This window comes from Carica papaya, chromosome 9, assembly GCF_054855325.1.
Source record: "Carica papaya isolate Zhongbai chromosome 9, ASM5485532v1, whole genome shotgun sequence".
Classification (NCBI taxonomy): Eukaryota; Viridiplantae; Streptophyta; class Magnoliopsida; order Brassicales; family Caricaceae; genus Carica; species Carica papaya.
The window spans coordinates 15,416,740-15,437,457 of NC_142317.1; the positions used below are offsets into that span (position 1 = coordinate 15,416,740).

Sequence of the window (20,718 nt, forward strand, 5' to 3'; positions counted from 1 at the left end):
AGCTATGCTCCACTATCTACTACAATCTCTCCCTCTCTAAAAGATCGCAAGTTTCTCACCATGTTTGAAAGCTAAAATATCGTCAGTATTACGTCAGGAGGGGAGTAATATTTCGATGCTTTTAATGAGTTTTATAAACTGTTTAAAATTATTAAAATGCTAAGAAATTTGCATGCATGAACAGGTGTGATGTATTGGCGTTTGAATTGATTTGGTCAAATGTTTGATGGGTACCTTACCTTGATTTAGTTTAGAAATGTAAGTGTGATGTTTATGCATACTGAAGAATTATATTTGAATAGATAAAATGTATAAGGGTGATAAAAAACTAATAGGAAAGAGCACTGGTGTGCCATGATAGATCGCAAGAATAGACATAGTTGTATGCCAAACGTGCAAGGGACACTGTCCGGGTACACATATGTGCCGAGACTAAGCCCTAGGCATGCAGAGAGTGCTCATAGCTACACACTCGTATGGGGCCTCGCCAGGCACACATGTGTGCCAAGGGAGCTTGTAGAAGACCTACACGTGCATGTGTAAGGATTGCCTGACACGCCCACAATGCGAGGTCAGTCCCATGTATATATTGCAAACGTGCAAGCGTCCATTCAACCGAGCACCTAGGTGCGAGTGATTGTGCACAAGAGCACTCCATGTCGCACGGATGAGGGAATATAGACACACACTGCATCGTAAGCACGCACGAACATGCCAAGCTACATGAGCACTCACAGGCATGCCATGTTGTGTAAACGAGTGTGCAAGCATATCGTGCTGCGCAAGTGCACTTGTATGATGCCTCGTGGAATTGATATGCGTATCAACGCATGAAGGCCTGTTCTGACACGCCTAAGGTGTCCTGACTGTCTACCCTAGGTGTGCTATAACATGCAGCCTGCCGAGCTGTGCAACCTTGCCAAACACACCCTGTGGTGAGAAGGTCGCATGGCTAGCCCCCTATTTCGCCCATTTGCCTAGTGCAACGAGGTATTCCCTCATGGGCCTAACACAAAATTCATTATTGGGCCTTACTAAGCATAAAATTAGTATTATACCCAAAACGGTCCAGGTTAGGTTTTACGAGCCCAACGGGTCGAGAACAGGTTTGATATGCCTTATCGGGCCAGAAAATATTGAAAACATATTGATGGGCCCAATGGGCCGGACATTAGGAAATTATCAGGTCATCTGTAAAGGTATAACAAATTTGGGATTTGTTTTAGGGTCAATCACTGATTTTGATATAAACGTAAATTAACAAAGAAAATCCTAAATCAGTTTAACCATTATCACGAAGGGATCACTATTATCTATTTGTTTACCAACTGTTGATGAATCGTTCCTTGTGAATGGATACTATATTGGCCTTCCTTCTGACAACAGTGGATCATGACTGATTGTAGGGGTCATAGTGGTGAAGTAATACTGTGATCATAGAACCTCTGAATTATTGTCTTCTGAACTAAATTGTTTTTCCCCATTCATAGTGGCAGTTGGGAATCCGATCTGCCATCCGTTGATATAGGTATAAATGGCTTCATACAAAGGTCTATAAATAATGGAAACCTAATCGAGTCGAAATAATTGGAATAGTTATTGTTGTCCACTAGTCCTATCATCAGTTAAATTGTAAATTGCCCTAAATGATTTGTTTGTTATATATTTATTGATGTTGTTAGGGATAGATCAAAGATTGCTATTTTAAAGAAAAGTAAGTTAAGATTTTACTATGAAATAGTCATTAACATGCAAGTACGATGTTCAAATGGTAAATATATTTTCACTGACGGCCTTAATAAACTTTTAAAACGTTAATAGTATGGTTATAATGTTGTTTTCCTTGCTAAGTTTCATAGAATTCACCCCAATCCATCCCCCCAGATGATGTTTACGAAGATGATATGTCTCTTAACTTGCCCCCTTGACGTTTGTCTGGATCTCTTCGTGGATCCTTAGATGGTTAAGTGCGAAAGTGCGCCTTGCTCTAGAAGATAAATATTTTGTAATTGTATAAGTAACTTGAATATTGTTTTCTATATATATCTTTTAATAGCTAACTTTGATGCCTAAGAAGTGTAATTATACATCTTATAAAGAATGAATGTAACTTACACGTTATAATTTAAATCTACTTGCACTCAAATATGCCAAATATTAGACATTACTTTCTCTCGGATAGCGGGATGTCACACTTTTATTTCAATGTTAGTTACATGTGCAATGCCTACTTATCAAGACTCATGTAACAAAAAGAAAAGAGAATGACATATTCTAATTTCAAGTGCATCTTTTCTCGTACACTGTCATAAAAAAGTAAGGATTAATATATTGTTCAATTTTTTTTTATAATATATAGATGTGCACACTCTTTAATATCACCTCTTAAAATATTGTACCTATTTAACTTTAATATGCAAATTTTCTCTTACTTCTATTTTCTTATAATTTCATCTTCTATAACATGTTAAATTGTAATTTATTTTAAATTATTTTTATGTTTAACTTATAAGCCTATAAATAGAAGTCCTACAAAAAGTTTTTTTTTTTTTAACGAAAATGTAATTGAGAATTACATGTATTATTATATTATATAATAATAATAAAATAAAATGAAATAAATATAGAATAGAAAGATGTAACCTAGATAAATACAATGCTGATTAGAATGAAACATTCTCCGTTTAGTTTTCTTTCATGGAAGTTCAGACACAAAAAAAGAATCAATTGTTTGAGTGTCTACTAAATTGTAAATAAAAATGAGAATAAAAGAATATACATCTCTGAAAACCCTAAGCTATCTTCTTCTTATCTCAATCGCCGCCCCTAAACCACCAAAACCCTAAACTACCGATCCCAAGATGCTACTCTCTCTCGACGTCGCCTTAACGGAAAAAGGAGATACGCCGCCTTGCCCGGAAACAAACCGGTCCACAAAAAAGGTTAAGATAAGGTCGGAAGAAAATCACTCTTCATTTCTTGTTGAGCACCAGAGTATGGAGGAAGGGATGACGGACGGAGCGATGAAAGTAGAAGAGACGCCGCCCGACACGGAAGCAAGTTGAATACGGTGTAACGACGTGATTTGTGCTGGGGTCGACCATCTCGCGTCGATGGTAGGCGAATAAGGCCTGGTCCCAACGCTGATGGGAGGAGATCGAAATCAGGGGCGGTGGAACAATCTGGAGTGACCCACCCTGCGTGTCCGAATGAGACCTGGCCGCTCGCGATCTAAGGGATTTTTGCGGTGGATGAGCCGATGGTGGAGGCAACTATGGGTGTCGGTAAGCCGCGAACAGCGACGTTTCTCCCCTGTCCTGGTGCGACCCAACCGGCAGTCCCAACCTTGCTCCGGTCTGGTGTGGAAAATTTGAGTGTGGAAAATATGTATATGGTGGATCTTGGGGATGGGGCTTATGGAATGGGTGGAGAGGCAGTAAATTTTAAACAACTTACAAGTGAGAAATCACAAACCACGCACCTTGAGGAATCACTTTCGCCGCAGAAAGAATTGAATGTAAAATTCTCATTTAGAGATAAATTCATCAATAGTCATTAGGATGCTAACGGCCAAGACAAAATTGAGATCAGGGACGAGGATGTTAGTTTTGGCATGGAGAATGGAATACCAAGAATTAATTTTTCGAATAAGGTGCATAACCTCCTAGAACAAAATATGAAACTTACAGTGGTTACTCAAATGTTTGGGAAGCTGATTGGGTATAAAGCTGTGGGCAAAACTTCATAGCCTGTGGAAGCCCATTGATCGATTACACCTGATTGACCTCGATAAATGATTACTATATGGTCAAGTTCCACTCGACTGAGGACTACCTGTACGTTTTGACGAATGACCCATAGGTTATATATGGCCATTGCCTCACAATACAGCCTTGGTCCCCCAATTTCTCTACTGCTAACCCTAATGTAATTAACGTGGTTGCCTAGGTGCGTCTTCCTGGCCTCTCCATCCATTATTACCATAAGAGCATGCTTAGAGCTCTCTCCAAAGTGATAGGGAAGGTATTTCACATTGACTATAACACTAAATCCACAGAATGGGGCAAGTTTTCTCGATTGGTAGTGGAAATTGACCTGACCAAACCACTCATTTCTAAGTTCATGCTGGATGGGCGCCTACAGAGAGTGGAATATGAGGGTTTACTTACTATATGCTTCGATTACAGAGTTTATGGGCACCTTAAAGGCCAATGCAAGAAAAAGGCTGAGACAAAGATTGAGTTAGGCAATAGTGGAAGCACAGAGCCCAAGGAACAGGATAATGGGGCGGTGCTAGATGAAAACTATGGTCCCTGGATGCAAGTCCAACGCAAGGGGAGTAAAGTTAGAAGTAAGGCCCTATCCTACCAGGTAAAGGACCAAATATCCCAAGAGGAAATAATAAAAATGGGTGAAGATTTAGTATAATTATGGAAGGAGCCCTAGAAGGACCAAACTAGCTGGTGGTTAACACCCCTAAACATCTGAGGGTCTCAAGTGAGAGACAACCCCCAAGGAGCAAAGGGAAAGTGTCGGCGGTGGAAGACAGTAATCAAGAGACGATAGATGCCCTTTACGAAATCATGGGTTCTACCATGTTGGCCAATACTAAGTCCACAATTGCACGTATGATGCCATGACTAATATGGCTGGAGAATCTAGCAGGACAAAGATACACATAAGCCCCCATGGTGCTAGAATGACTAATAATGAGAAGTTTGTAATAAGTCAGGGCACTACTACACTGGAACCTTCTAAGAAAACCATTATAATAATTAAAGATAAGGTGGACCAAGACCACAAACTCAATCGGTCCTCCCCCCATAGCTCCATGCCACCAACGATCTCTTTGAGAGATCGCATCAGGCCGGCAGTCAAACCTCTTGATAGATTTGGTATCAATAAAGGCGTAAAAATTAATAAGACTTTCAAAAAATAAGGTAAGGATAAGAAAGGGGACGAGGCAACTACGTCCACTGATTCTACTACAATCAACCCTCTTTTGTCCAAAATTCAAGAGCTTGTCAATAAGGATATAAACCTCGTTTCGAGCGTTATCGATGTTCTTCAGAAGGAGTAAGCATAGTCCCTCTCCTGAGTATCAGTTCCTCTTTCCCTTACCCCTACCCTATGAATTTCTCATTTCTTGTATGGAATTGTCAGGGCACTCTAAAAGCTGGTCTCCGATGCACCCTAAAGTCATTTGTCAATATCCACAACCCTGCCTTAGTTGTGATAAAGAACCTAGGCTTCGACTACTTTCATAGAATTGAGGTAGTTGGGTTTTCGAGGGGCATTTGGATGATGTGGAGAGAGTCTATCCAGGTTACTGTTGATTACAACCATCGTTAGTTTATCCATTCCAAGATAAGTAGGAAGGATAGTTGGGAAGATTTTTCCCTCTCTATTGTCTATGGGAGCCCAAACCCCCATAAATGAAAAGACCTTTAGGAGGAGCTCACCACTATCAGGCATAACTTGGATTGCCTTTGGCTCCTTGTTGGGGATTTCAATGCCATCCTGGAGTCGGACGACCGAAGAGGGGGGGCGACTAAACGGTCTAAAGGCTGCTCTCTTTTTAACCAGTTTATTGATGTTAATTCTTTGCAGCAACTTGATTATGTAGGGCCAAACTTTATATGGTGACGTGGGACCCTTTTTCAACGGCTTGATAGAGCTATCTATAACTAGAGATAGTTCAACTACTTCTCGGAGGCCATCATTCACCACCTTCTAAAAGTACAATATGATCATAGATAGACCTATCTTGATTATCCCTTACACCCGTCACTCTCACAATAAAGACCCAAGCCCTTTCGCTTTTTAGCTGCGTGGCTATTCCACCCCGATTTCTCTAACTTGGTTAGGAAAAATTGGCAAAACCATCTTCCTATCCAGGAGAACATTAATAACTTCAACAAGACTATGCAGGACTGGAATAGAAATGTGTTTGGCCATATCACTAAGAGAAAACGTATCCTCCTAGCAAGACTGGATGGGATCCAACGAGCATTGGAGAGACGCCACTCTGTTCGACTCCAAGAGCTAGAAAATTCCTTGAAAGAGGAATTAGAGGGGGTGTTACTGTAAGAAGAGATGCTCTGGAAACAAAAATCTCGATGTAATTGGATTTCTCTAGGGGACAGGAACACCAAATACTTTCATGCCCAAACCATCTCTAGGAGAAAAAAGAACAAAATTAGTATGTTTAAGGATGGTGATGGTAACTAGAGTACTGATGAAGGCCAGCTTCAAATAATAACCTCCACCTTCTTTGGGAACCTTTATACGGTCGAAGATGGTCTCATACCACAGTACTCTGTTAGAGGCTTATTTTCGAAGTTCACAGCGACTATGGCCGCTCAGTCGGACTCTGAGATTACGAACCATGAAATTTACGACCATTTATTTGGCATGCACCTGTTGAAGGCCCCTGGAGTGGATGGCCTTCATGCAGCATTTTTCCAGAACTAATGGGAGACTGTAGGTAAGTCGATATGTGCAATGATCAACAAGACCCTTATTATTTTTATCCCTAAAGTTGTTATATCAGAGACTATTAAAGAATTTCGTCCGATCAGCTTATTAACGATATTATATAAAATCGTTACTAAACTCATTGCCAATAGACTCAAGCACCTAATGCTTTTTTGGTTTGCCCTACCCAAGCTAACTTTGTAGCCAGTAGGAATATCATGGATAACATTGTTATTGCCCAAGAAGTGGTTCACTCTATGCGACATATGCGGGGGAAAGACAAGTGGATCATTAAGGTGGACTTAAAAAAAGCTTATGATCGTATCTGTTGGGAATATGTAGATAACACTTTACTTGATGTTGGTCTCCCTCCTAACCTTATCAGAATCGTCATGTGGTGTATCTCCTCTTGTTCTACTCAATTGTTATGGAACGGCTATCTCACCCAGGAGTTCCGGCCTACTAAAGGCACTCGACAAGGGGACTCGCTTTCACCCTACATATTTGTGTTATACATGGAACGACTATCCCATTACATCAACACCCGGGTAAGAAATTGTACGTGGAAGTCGATCTACCTTGGTAAGAAGGGTCCTGCCCTCTCATACCTCTTCTTTGCGAATGACCAAGTACTCCTTAGAAAAGCCACTAAAGACCAAACTCAGGCTATAAAAGAAGTCTTAGAGGATTTTTGTGTCAGCTCGGGCCACAAAGTGAGTGCGACAAAAACCACAAAGTGAGTGCGACCAAAACCACAAAGTGAGTGCGACCAAAACACTTACTTTCTTTTCTCGCAATGTTACCACGAGTGAGGCTAGCTGTCTTAGTAAGATGTTTGGGTTTCAAGTCTGCAATAATCTTGATAAGTATTTAGGAGTTCCCTTGCTACATGAAAGAGTTAACAAAAATACTTATCATTAGATCCTTGAGAAAATTAACCAAAAGCTATCTGGCTGGAACGCTCACCTTCTTTCCTTTGCAAGGCGTTTAACTTTGGTCAAGTCCATCCTCATGACAATCCCCACTTATGTTATACAAACTATGGCCTTGCCTAAATCCCTATGCGATCATATTGAAGCGGTGATCAGGAAGTTTATTTGGGGTCAGGGGAGTGACAACTGGAAAATTAGCCTTGTCAATTGGACTAACATGTGTATACCTTACGATACTAAGGGGAACGAACTTCGATCTGTCCATAAGAAAAACCAAGCTTTCTTAATGAAATTGGGTTTTTCTATGGTTGTTAAGCCTGATCTATTATGGATCCAGGTCCTCACCCACAAGTACAGATGATCTGACTTATCACAGAGTTACAAGCCGACAGGACCAATATCTTATCTTTGGTGCAACCTTAACCATCTTTGGACAGACATTCGTATGGGCATCAAATGGTAAATTGAATTGGGAAAAAATATTAGGTTTTGGGAAGACTGCTGGTTGGGGGACCTGGGGCCACTTAAACTTTTGGCTTTCACACCTATTGCTGAACATGATCTCCATAGATGTGTCAAAGATTACGTGGTGTCGTCTGACCAATGAAACTCAGAGGCCTTGCACCGGGTGTTGCCGATGGACACGCTGCTCTAGATGGCTGCAATACCAACCCCTAGAGATGACATTATCCTAGACTCCTGCTTTTGGGGTACGACGAGCTCTGGATGTTTCTCTGTTAGCTCGACTTATGCCCTCCTGGAGAGTGATCATTGGCACCCGGAAGATAGGAATTGGAGATATATTTGACGTTGACTAGGTGCTCAACAGGTGCGTATGTTCCTTTGGTTAGTTGCTAAGGGAAAGATCTTGACGAATTGGGAGAGATACCGATGTCACATGTCCTCTACTACGGAGTGCAGTAGATGTGGAGACCCTATTAAGGATGTGGATCATGTCCTCGGTAATTGTAGCGTGGCTAAACTGCTGTGGTTAAAGATCATATCTGCTGAAGCCCATTCAACTTTTTTTTGTGGTACTGTTGACGAGTGGTTTGTGCTGAACCTCAAAAACAATTACCCCTAGTGCAAGACAGTTTAGGATTGGAGAGTGACCTTTGGCCTTACTTGCTGGAACCTGTGGAACCATAGGAATAAGTTTTTTTTCTAAGAGAGTAAGAGTAGAATCGATGAGCTTGCTAAGGATCACACCCTCATGATTGATTATACTTTTATGACTAATAATATGAATATTTATTTTTTTAGGTATGGCGCACAAGTCAGAAGAACTTGTAACTTGGCAGAAACCTCCCAGGGGTTGGTGGAAGGTGAACATTGATGGTGCTTATCGTGCGGCTACCAACCTCGCTTGCTGTGGCAGACTTATTAGGGATGAGGATGGTGCCTGCCTGAGAAGCTTCAACAGGAAAATTGACAAATGTTCTATGCTTCAAGCCGAACTTTGGGGTGCTTTCAATGACTTTCAATTCGCTTGGCATGCTGGGTTCCGTCGTATTATCTTGTAAATGGATAACGTTTTAGCGGTGCAGTTACTTACTAAGAAGGATTATGACGCTAATGCGCATGCCGCCTTCGTTCGTGAGATCAAACACTTGTTATTGTAGGACTGACAGGTTAGGATCCAACATGTTTATCGCAAAAGAAATAGATGCGTTGATTGGTTGGCAAATGTCGGCTTCTCTCTACCAATGAGTCTTTATTCTCATATTCAAGTGTCAAATGATCTCTAACAGCTCTTTACTGACGATATGGGTGTCTCATGACTTCAGAACGATCTCTTAATTTTCTTTTGGATTTTGCCTATCATTATACTAAAAAAAAGAATATACATATATGTTATGTAATATATATCAATGGATATTGAATTGTGAATATAAAAGTAATATAATTATTTTTTATTAGACCACATAAAATATGAATCTCGAAAATATCAATAGACACAAAAGATGAAAGACAAAAAAAATTAAATCATTTTTATTCGAATCAAATTAATGAATAATCATGGAGACTAGTTAATGAGGTTTAAAGTGGATTAAAATTAATTCTTTCTTCTTCGTCAATTCTTGTTGAAATGAAAAAAATTTAAGCGTACGTTTAAGATTTTCTCAGACCGCTGTGTACAGTACTTATGCGTAGTGTGTACGGAGATGTAGTAACAAGAAGTAATAACATGTGGGCAAGTAAGCTCCAATTCTGCAGAAGCACTCTAGCAATAGCCAACCCTATCTACTTCTCCAATCCTACCCGTCCCTGTTTCCTGCTCCTACCACCATTACACATCCTCAATAGAGCAACTACTGCCACCGCCGCAGCCATGGCAACCGCAGCAGCCGGCAATAATGGCCAGACACAGGAGCAAAAAGATATATTGGAATCCATCTTCAGGCAAAAGCGAATTCTCCGATCCAAAGTCCGCAAGACTCTTAGATCCATGAACCCCTCCCTCAAATCCCTAGAAGGTTTTCTGGTATTTCATAGTTGGTTTTGATGACCGTAATTCTTTTCCATTTTGTAAACAATCAAGTTGTTTTTTTATTTTTCAGACAATGCAATCCAAACTATTGTTTTAGGATCTCCTTGGTTTCAGTCTTGCCGGAGGTTGTGCGCGTATATAAGTTGCAGTTCTTTGCATGAAGTTGATACCTCAAAACTCTTATCACAAATTCTTCGAAGTCCAGTTTCAGGTGTTTGCCGCTTCCTGCTTCAATTAACTCTGTAATTTCTTACTTGTTTTGTTATATTGGATAAATGACAGTTGAGCCTGATTCATGGAGGCAGCAGAATAAGCCTAATCGAAATACAGCTTTCTCTTGTAGGCATTCTATGCGTAGGATTTGGCATTTCCTATTTTAAGTACTTTATCATCTGTAACATGTTTTGTTATATATAATCATGAGTTCAGAATTTTAACTTGTGGAGGCATGGAAGGATTCTGATCAAAAGCTTTTCCTTAGGAGTTCTATGCATAGGATTAGTTTATAAGATTGTTAATTTTAACACTCTCTGTTACAAGATTGTTTAGTGATTTTTTGTTTATTGAAAATATTTTTGCACCATTTGGAAACCGAATGCACGGTGTATGCTTTATTTATTGTTCATTTGGTAATCTTAGCAGAAGGGAATGGTCAGTTGGGGAAGAAGAAGCTTTATGTTCCCCGTGTGGAGGACAAAAATAGTAACATGCAGATGCTTCACATATCTCGCATTGATGATCTGATTGCAAATTCTATGAATATCCTAGAGCCAGCGCCAGTGGATGCTGATGGAAATGAGCGTGAAGATGGTACATTCTTATTGCATTTGCCTCATTCTTTTCATGACGTGGGTTATTTTCTCTCCTCTCCTATTCAACATAGAAAACCATCATTGCGTAGTGGATGGATATGTTGTATTCTGCAATTTGCATAATGATCCATATCTGTTGCACTATCTCAAGAAAATTCTTGGACGATATAACTCTATCACACAAACATAGTCAGGGACTTGTTCCTGAAAAAGGTAGATTATATAAAGGTCTAAGTTTTGGGTACACATATAACTGGTTCTATGGATTTTAAATAGAACAATCTAGTAATTGTATAAAACCTATTAAGTTCAGTTTCTTAATAGATGTTAAACGATAGTTTAATATCTATCACATGATCATGTAATCAAATAATGAGAACAGGAACATAATAAATAAGTTCTTGAGAAAATATAGAAAAAGTTGTGATTTTAGTTAATATAGTGAAAAAAACAACAGCTAGAGTATAAGGACACCGAGTATTTACATAATGTCTTTTCAAAACATTTCTAATAGTAAAATGATGAAAAGAACTATGTTGTTTTTTGTTTTTAAATTGTTGTCTCAATTGTAATTATATCCAATAACTTTTGTGCAACGCCCTTGAAGGATATATCCGAGTTTTCCTCTCAAAGAAATTTTAGAAAAAGGACAAACTCAAAATTTGTATGTTGAAGCTTCTCTGATGGAAGAACTACTGTTCTTTAATGTTAGCATTATTTTCTGTTTGCTGAATATATGATTTGAGAAGTTTTTTCTGGCCTTCTGTCATGAGTATTAAGCAGCTCTCTTTATGCAGTAATGCAAGCAGATGAACCAGTTGATTTGTTTGTATTACCTGGTAAATCTTCCTTCTTTCCTTACATGTTTCCTTCTGTTTTCTTATTATCTTTTTTCTTAGTGTTCACCATCTGAAGTGCAATCTAATGTCTTAGAAACTAATATTTTAGCAAGTCCATTTTATCTTCCTAATATTGGCAGGACTTGCATTTGACACATCAGGAAGACGCATGGGTCGAGGTGGAGGGTAAGTTCCTAAACCCTTTCAGAATTTAAATTCTTGTACAACTGCTGGTTCTCTAGGGATGCAAAAAATTTTCAAAACGCAGGCACGTGTGTATTATAGTCTGGTATCTGTTCAATTGTGGCCTGGGATTATATCTCTGTATCTTATTAATAAGGCAGTAACTATTGGTTGAAATGCTTGTTCATAGTGATTTTGCAACAGTCCTCTTTGTCCATGAGATAATTAGTAAATCCAATAGTATAGGATTATTAGCTCGCATGGTCGAATGTCTGTCTGGTGGCAGTACCTTAATTTCTAATTTAATGGCCTTTTCTTGCCTTGATCTGCTCATCTCCTTGTTTACATGTTGTGATGAAATCTCAAAAGCTACTATGATACTTTCTTGACAAGATACCAACAACAAGCGAAGGAGAGGAATTGGAGACAACCCCTTCTTGGTATAAATCAAGTTTTACCTCTTTCTCTAATACAGAATAGAAACTAGATGTCAGCACCATTATTATCCTCAGATTTTCTAATTAATTGTATTTAGATAAAGCATGCTCTTTTTCTGCAGTTGCACTGTCATATTCTTTACAGATCTTGGATAGAGGAATTATACCAATTACTCCATATGATGTCCCAGTGGACGCTATCGTAACCTCATCCGGAATTACTCCCATTAGCCCAGTTGCTATAGAGAGGTAAGAACATGTAAACCTCCCTCTTCTTTTCTTCTCTCTTGATTTGGTGTTACATGCTAGTCACATAATGAATGAGTTCCACATTTACAGAATGAAACTTTGACCTCAAAATTGGAACTCTCTGGTTCGCCTACAAGCCTTACTGTCTTAAAATTGTTATATTGTGGGATGTCCTTGAGAGAGACGATGAGAAGTTGTCAATGGCTACAGCCTTTGCTGTGACTTAATGCCGATGATACTTACTAGCATTGGTTGACAACAGTGATATATTTTCCGTCGCCTAAAGTTTTACATATAGCTCCTTTTAAAATAGCAGAAGGTTTAACTTTGCTTGTAGATTGGGATACTGCCGCCTATGTTGCTTGCAAATAAAACCTCCCTGGATTAGAGTAAAAAATACTTCATTCTGCCTAAATTCTGGGTCAAAACTCCCAAGTTGGAGAATTTATTATTCTAGGTTTCATGTGTTGACTTCCTAGTATTATGTGACTAAGATTGATTAATGATCCAAATTAATTTTTAAGCTACTTCTATTTTTAACTCAAATTAGGTATTTTTTGTAATTTACTCATTAACAAGTAAAAATTTATATCTTGTGGAATTAAATTCATAAGTGAATCCACTCAAATAATTATTAAATATTTGTGAAATTAAATTTATATCACGCAAATGACACATGATGTCCATGTAAACTCACTTAAAAAGGGTTGCATCTGTACTCTAGAAACCAACACAGGAAAGAAGCAATCTCTGTCTGGAGGTGAACTTGGCGACAATCCCCTCCTGCTGCAATGTCTACGAGTAAGATGTCTCCGGCTCTCTCTACCACTCAACTCATGCGACTTAGATGCTATATTTCTTTAGGTTCACATAAATTAAAACAAATGACATTATAGTTTTATTTGATGGTATTAATTTTTTTTAATTGCAAAAAAGTAAATTATATATTTTTAAAAATTAAGAATTAATTTAAATATAAAAAGAGTACAATTTGAATATTTTTTAAAAATTGAGAATGGAATCAGCCATTTTAACCACTTAAAAAAATCGCAAGTGTCGTTATCTTGAGGCAAGACAGTTTACTAGGTCTGCACATTCTGTAATTTCCTCTTCTAAAAGTCAACTAATCAAGTTCAAAGACACCTTTGCCTGGTTTGCAAGTATTTTGTTGGCTATAAACACCATTCTTGTAGGATTTGACTAACCAGAATCTTATAAAGAGCACCATAATCTTCAAAGCATACACCAACACACACTTTTCAATCATGAAATCTCCATCCACCTTCCTCCCCTACTTTTGTTGCCTCACTTTACTGTTGCTTCTTCCTTTCTGTGGCCGAGCTGCTGACTCTGATTCATTACAGGACTTCTGCGTTGCTGATTTTAAATCCTCCATCATCGTTAATGGCTTTCCTTGCAAACCAGTTTCTCAAGTAACTTCAGATGATTTCTTCTTTGATGGTTTTAGCAAACCGGTTAAACCAAACCAGTTTGGCATAGCAGGAATTGCAGGTAATGTTCTTGCATTTCCAGCGTTGAACACATTGGGAATATCAATGAACAGAGTAGAATTTTCTCCTCAAGGACTCAACCCACCACACTCACATCCTCGCGCATCAGAAGTTGGGGTTGTTATCCAAGGAGAGCTCCTTGTAGGGTTCCTAACAACCAGCAATGTATTCCACTCAAAAGTTTTGAAGGCAGGGCATATGTTTGTGGTACCTCCAGGTCTGATTCACTTCCAGATGAATGTGGGTAAAGGAAGGGCTCTTGCCTTCACAGCTTTCAACAGCCAATTGCCAGGTGTTGCAGCTAGCTCCTCTATCTTCAATTCGACACCTCCAATTCCTAACAAAGTATTAACCAAGGCCTTCCATGTAACGGATGATGTTATCAACATCATAAAATCTAAGTCTGCACACCCTTAGTTCCACAATGTATAAGCATCTAATAATGCATGGTATTGTTCCGATCTCATGCTTTGGTATTTTAAGTGCTATTAATTGTGATCCATGAAACTAGAAAGCTTACTCATGAAAAAAGAGTTTATTATGTTCTACATACCCTTATAATTTGGTATAATTATGTTAATCACAAGTTCTAGGAATGTAAGTCTGTACCATAGGTGTGGGCTTGTAGTGGTTTACAATCCAAAACAATGTATATTAATGTTCGACACTGTAATGATACGAGGAAAATAGATTGAAGAAATTCTAGAAAAGCACAAACTACACCCACTCTGAATGACCTTGTTCCGGAACTGATACAATGGGATAAGGTCGGATAATACACAAGGATTAGATGCATTTTCTACAAATGATGAGATATTACAAATTTAAGAAAGAAAAAGGTCTACAAATGGGTAAGACATGCCTGCACCAGAAGTGAAGACCAATAACAAATTTCTTCTTCGCCTAAAGATGACAGATACACACACTCTTGCTCAGCCTGGTTTATGAATGGCAATTGACAGTCCCCTAAAACTATGCTGCTCTTTCAAAAGTCCCACCAACCTGCATGTGCAGCCATTCAGATTCAGATCCTTGAGCATATTCCCTGGTTGGTTGAGGGCCAAATAGCATTCCGCTAGCATCAAATGGCTGTGAACCAAGCTAAAACAACAGATCAACCAGTTAGAAAAATAATGATAAGACACAGACCTGCTGCACATTCTAAAGAACTGATTGGAAAGAGGAAAACAAACCAGTCATTTAAGAAATATAGACAACAATATCTATATGAAAATAAAAGATCAAACATGAGTGCCTTTATCTTCATCACAGGAAACCTCAGAATGGCCAAACTTATAAGTGAGATCATAAGGAAAAATATAAGATATTTGTGATGATTGGTGTGGTGTAAGAATTGATGATGCCAAGACAAAAAAATGTCATGACAAATCAAAAAAGAGGAACCAATTGCTGAACAAGAGAAGTTTGCTTGACAGGCCATAACGTGAACCAGTGAGTCATCAATGAACAGATGCTGGGAAACAATAGAAGATGAAGGGACTAAACATAAAAACAATGATATAAAATCAAGCATAAGTTTTCCTTCAATGGTCTACTATAGTAGACATCCAACAGTATATTGGATGTTCCCAAAGTAAAAGAAACAGAAAATTTCCCAAGTCTACTCATCAATCATAAAAGACAGAAAATGTGCCATTATGCATTGATTCCTTAATCTAAACATGCATCTCCTATCTGTTTTTTTATGAAAACAAAGCCGAAGACTGAAATGTATAAGTAATTCGTAATAACTGCAGAAAATCAACATGCAACAGAATAAGATTTAACCAAGGATAAAAAAAAAACAGTAACATGCAACAGAATGAAATCTCAATTTATCAAAGCAGAGGTAGATTTCTTAAGCCAAAAAAGAAGGAACACAATCACATGCCAAATTTCAACAGTGTTGCTTGATAACCATGTTAAAACCCTAGAGATGAGCCTTGCTTCAATTGCAGTATCTTCCCATCCATTAGGGAAGCACCCAAAATAACGAGGTAGAAAACCCTAGGAAAAGCTTTGTAGACATCTCCATTTCAGCCTTTTGGTAAGAGTAAGCCAGTCAAGGAACTATTCTTTTTCTTCCATACAGTCTTATAAATTTTGAATAACCAGTATAGGTAGGACAAGAATACAAGATCAATGTAGCTTCAGCTATTATTCTATGTGGCTAATGGAAACTGAGGAGCCTAAGTGTCCTTTTCGTTCTTACTATTGCACAACAGAACATTGAGATAAGTAATGGTTTCAGTGACACCTAGAGACTGAATAATTTAAAAATTACAATTTGCATTTAGGAAGTTATCATTTCCCTCCAACTTTAAGGATGGCACAAGTTCTTCAAACTGTCAAAACAAGGAAAAGCAAGTATTTCAATTCTTTCCAAATAAAAAATGTTCAAACTAAAAAGAAGCATAAAAATGATACCATATAGACAATGACAAAGGATCTCAGCCATGGAATGTAAAGCTGCATAATAATTTAAAAAGAAACTCGGACAAGTTTATACGGTCAACCAATATATTCAGACTCACATCTTTAGAATGAAAACCTTCAATTGTTGGGTGCATGTTCATCCTTGAATTAACTGCTTCTAGCTTCATTGATAGGAACTGAGAGATTGAAACAACTCATTAGATATTTAACTCGAAGGCAAGCAAGAAAAAAGAAAATGTAGAGAAAACAGTAACAGCCACACGGGGACTTCATCATACCTCAACCTGACGCTGTAGTGACTGGATGTAATTGATAATCTCATCAAGCACAAGTGCTTTTCCGATAACCTGATCATAAGTACATTTTATCAATATCAGCGAGATAGTACTATCCTACACGAGATTGGCATTAGAAATCATACAAGCCATCACTTGATGCCAACATATCTTTACAAGCACTTCTTCTCAAAAAATATCTATATAAAGGACTAATCCAATAACAGTATCAGAAACAAAGTATTTAAAAAAAAAGAAATAACAAAATATAACATATGTGAGAATCATAAATCTTTTTGCACGTCAGCTTGTCTAGAAATAACCAAAAATCAATGAATACCTTACTACAACCAGGGACCAAATCTTGAAGGATTTTCATCCTCTCACTTATTTTTTCTCTCCGAGCCTGCCAAAAAAAATTGTAAAATAAGATATTCAAAAATTGGAAAATTAATATACTAATAATCTTCACTGCATAAACCAAGATGATAATAACAAAACCCCAAGAAAAGGAGAGAAGTAAACAAAAGAGCTAAAATGCACGATCTAATATCATTTTGAGCCCGGAGTTTGTTGTCTCTATGTGAAAGTATAATTGGCACACGATTGGAAACTGCAAACCAGTAGGATTAAAGCATTACTCTCTCTGCAAGACTATGGCTATCTGTAGCTTGACCCCTTCTTGCTCTCACATGAATATAGTCTTTTGGTGGCTCAGAAGGTTTACTGTTTTGTTCAGGTGGCTTCTTCCCACCTGCAGAACTTGCTTCTACTTCAGCTTTTGAAGCACTGTTTTCACTTTTTGATCCCACAATTTTCATCCGTTTCCCATTTGAATCATTCTGCCACCATGAAAAGTAAGCAATCATAGTCTAAATACAGAGTCAAGTAATAAAATTAAAAATGAAAAAGAATAAAAAAAAGTCCCTTCAAATAGAGAATCAGGACCATCTCTACTCTAACAACACAAATCCTTTCAAATAGATAACCTGAATAGGTTCCACCCTCCTACTCATTAAGTATGAAATTCACACTTCCATAACACAAGACAACAATCTACAAGCTCAATAACCTACTCATTAAGTATTTAAAAAGTAATTTTAACAACCAACGTTGAAGAAACAGAAAAAAAGAAAAATTGTATAGTTCCAAACATAGCCCTTCTTCTTCTTCAAGGTCAACTGTACCATAAAAAACTATTGCCAATCTTCTTCCTTGTTCTCCTCTTAGGAAACACAAGCCACTAACCAGTGTACGCAATCTCTGGTTTGCCGACAGCTGTCCATCCCTTTCTTGAACAACCCTTGATCTTCCCAGAAAGCAAGTTCCCCATCTCTCTAGGCTGAAACCCGCCCTCATACATAGAAGCAGCATGCATCTCTCCTGGCCGCAGGACCCAAGGTAACACTTCAAATTTCCTTCAAATATCTGTCTCCAAATGTCTCTGTATCTCTCTTCTCTGTATACGGGTATTTCCTTTTCTTCTTACTAATAGACTTTGGTAACGAAGAAATGCCGTTTCATTTATACAACATCAATAAAGAAGTGAGTTTTTTGAACTGTGATTGAGTTCAAGAATTACAGTGACTTTAATGATATTGAAGCTCCAAATGTTCAAGACAAGAAAGAACTTATTCTTCCCAACTCATAGGGAGGAGACTAGCTGCCATTCAGTAGCATTGCTTGGTTAACCCAAACAGGGAACCTCTTGAATGATATGATTTTTAGGAGGTCGTGGAAGCATTATAAATAAAGTGGATTTTGTTGTGGTTGTAGATTCAGTGGATAGACTGGGTTCAGGAAAAAGAAAAAGAAGGGACTTTCAAGATTGGAGTATCAGATCTTTGCATCTGGAGAATCTTTACGAGCACTTCAAAATGTTTCTTTGGAGGCGATTCTGGCTTGTTCTCTATCACTGTGTTCATGGATTAGAGAGAGAGAAATTCCAGGATTAGGAAGTAGTGGTGGCTCCAGGAAGTGGAAGTGAAGTTTATATTTCTGGGAGGCTTTTGAGAAGAACCAACAGCTCAACTTAGATGGCTGCCTGAGAACGAAAAAGCTAACAAGTAGTAGCAATTAGCATTGTAGTTGCTGCTGGTGTTTCATGTTTCTAAGTGGTAGTGTTTATGCTGATGTATTAGTGCAAGTTATGTTCCAAATAAATTGAAGTTTGATGAGCTCAAACAAAAAAATTTAGGAGTAAAATGGGTACTGTATGCATATACCTTGGGTAAAATAAGTAATTTATATTTTGATTACCAGCGTTCGTTCTTAGTAATGGCCAAATCTAGTCCAATCATGTTTTTACAATTCCAAGATGTAGTCAATTTCTGTAAAAAAAATTGTAAAATTTAATCATGTTCCTGTAATTTATCCTAATTTTAGGCCAAGCTAGCAAAGAGACCAGGTACTCCTATCGACATGAAAAGAAATTCATTCAAACCAATAGAAAGGAACCTAAAAGAACAGGCATGAAAACTAAAAATCAAGGATTCTTCTTTCCCTGTTTTTAGTGGTAAATGGAACTAATCAGAGAGAAAACACTCAATATCAACAGTTATTAATCTAAATATTAATGAGTACCATATAGGTATTAGGAACACAAATGATATACAAATTGAGCCCAACAAAAGCATTACAGTTTATCTATGCAAAACCAAGATGAGCTACAATAACTCAATAACTTTCTTTAATACTCAACTTTTCATGACAACCAAAGAAAGGAATGACATAGGCCTAGCAGACATAAACAATAAAAGAAAGAAAACAAGTGATAAACCATCAGAAAACATGAACCACATCAAATTAAGGTAAATTGTAAATAACTGCCGAGTTTAAATCTAACAAAGGAATTCAAAAAGAGACCCCTATTTCTCTTGCTTTGAATTCCCAATTGCTATATTGACTGAAAGAGAGCTAAATCAACCCAAAAGACTAATGCTAGAAAGAAAAACAAAAGTGAATCTTCTTCTCAATTAAGCTCAACTGTAATCACTCCACAGAATTTAAATCCAGATCAATGTAAAAACATATCACCCAAAAATGTTAACCTTTCCCTCCATTTACTCAACAAGAATTCTAAACCCAGAAAATGTAGAAATTTCAAATAAATAAATAAAAACTCAAAATTCTAAACCCATTTACTCACCAAGTCATTGCCACTGCTAGTTGTAGACACAATTTTAGAAGACTCATCCTCCGAGCTCAAATCCCTCCTTTTCCTCCGTCCGCTTCCACCGCCGCCTCCACCACCACCAACACTCTGGTCCGTCACTGTAGATTCCTCCAACGATCCATCCCGGTTACCTGAAGTCTCCCCAAACCCGTTACCACCTAAATTCTGACCCAAATTGCCCATTCGGAACCCCAATACAGCGACAGGACCAGCAGCCGGTTCGCCACCGCCGTTGATTGAGAAAGGCAAAATATCCACCAAGCTGTAAGAAGATGGGTTAGCTGCCGAGAAGGATGACTCGTTGATCAATGGAGTATCCATTTTGAATGAGCCGAATTCATCCAAAAGTGATGTCACTAGTTTCTGGATTTGGATCGGAATTGAAGATTCCGAAGTGGGAAATGGAGGAGTGAAGCTCAGTGTGCGAGGGGATTCTAGTGAGTTGAAGGATTATTTAACATGTGATTAGGAGAGAGATAGAGACAGCGACAAAGAATGAGAGAGTGTAGATGGATGATGAAGAAACTTGGAAGAGTGTAGAGCCAGTGAAGCAGGGGTTGATCTTCTTTTGCCTGAGAGTGGGCTGTGCGCAATGCGCACACGGCGCTTTTGAGTTTCCATCCGTGGATAATGATGAAACTCTATATAAAATTACTAAATTTTTAATTTTATTTAAGTTAATTAATTTTTAATTAATTAATATTTAATGTTATTTATTTATAATGTTAGTTTATATTTATTAATTAATAAATATTTAATATTTTTTAATTAAAATTATTTAAATATTTTATAATTTTTTTAAATTAAAAAATATAAATTGAGCAAGCAATATATTTTACATGCAAGGTATGTAGTAGAAAAATTATTTTTTTACTAACTTCAGTTATAAGACAGATATAAA

At 37.8% G+C, this 20,718-nt stretch overlaps 4 protein-coding genes across 4 annotated transcripts; 3 read left to right on the forward strand and 1 right to left on the reverse strand.

The window, feature by feature from the left end:
- Nucleotides 1–6,096: 6,096 nt before the first annotated feature.
- LOC148240113 (uncharacterized) lies at nt 6,097–8,374 on the forward strand. Its single transcript, XM_088212074.1, has 5 exons — nt 6,097–6,223; nt 6,350–6,438; nt 6,481–6,677; nt 6,863–7,190; nt 7,399–8,374. The coding sequence occupies exons 1-5, from the start codon at nt 6,097–6,099 to the stop codon at nt 7,768–7,770; spliced, it is 1,113 nt and encodes a 370-aa protein (XP_088068200.1). The 3' UTR covers nt 7,771–8,374.
- A 1,112-nt stretch (nt 8,375–9,486) lies between these two features.
- On the forward strand, nt 9,487–12,947 carry 5-FCL (5-formyltetrahydrofolate cycloligase). The gene is made up of 8 exons (XM_022031562.2): nt 9,487–9,886; nt 9,971–10,111; nt 10,540–10,710; nt 11,510–11,551; nt 11,692–11,737; nt 12,104–12,174; nt 12,294–12,420; nt 12,511–12,947. The coding sequence occupies exons 1-8, from the start codon at nt 9,556–9,558 to the stop codon at nt 12,521–12,523; spliced, it is 942 nt and encodes a 313-aa protein (XP_021887254.2). The 5' UTR covers nt 9,487–9,555; the 3' UTR covers nt 12,524–12,947.
- A 142-nt stretch (nt 12,948–13,089) lies between these two features.
- Nucleotides 13,090–14,479, forward strand: LOC110806641 (germin-like protein subfamily T member 2). The gene is made up of 2 exons (XM_088212075.1): nt 13,090–13,221; nt 13,785–14,479. Exons 1-2 carry the CDS (start codon nt 13,090–13,092, stop codon nt 14,346–14,348), a joined length of 696 nt encoding a protein of 231 aa, XP_088068201.1. The 3' UTR covers nt 14,349–14,479.
- Nucleotides 14,480–14,604: 125 nt separating this feature from the next.
- On the reverse strand, nt 14,605–20,430 carry LOC110806643 (basic helix-loop-helix (bHLH) DNA-binding superfamily protein). Its single transcript, XM_088210827.1, has 6 exons — nt 19,791–20,430; nt 17,284–17,484; nt 16,983–17,048; nt 16,646–16,714; nt 16,466–16,543; nt 14,605–15,032 (listed from the first exon to the last, which is right to left on the reverse strand). The coding sequence occupies exons 1-6, from the start codon at nt 20,136–20,138 to the stop codon at nt 14,904–14,906; spliced, it is 891 nt and encodes a 296-aa protein (XP_088066953.1). The 5' UTR covers nt 20,139–20,430; the 3' UTR covers nt 14,605–14,903.
- Nucleotides 20,431–20,718: the final 288 nt, after the last annotated feature.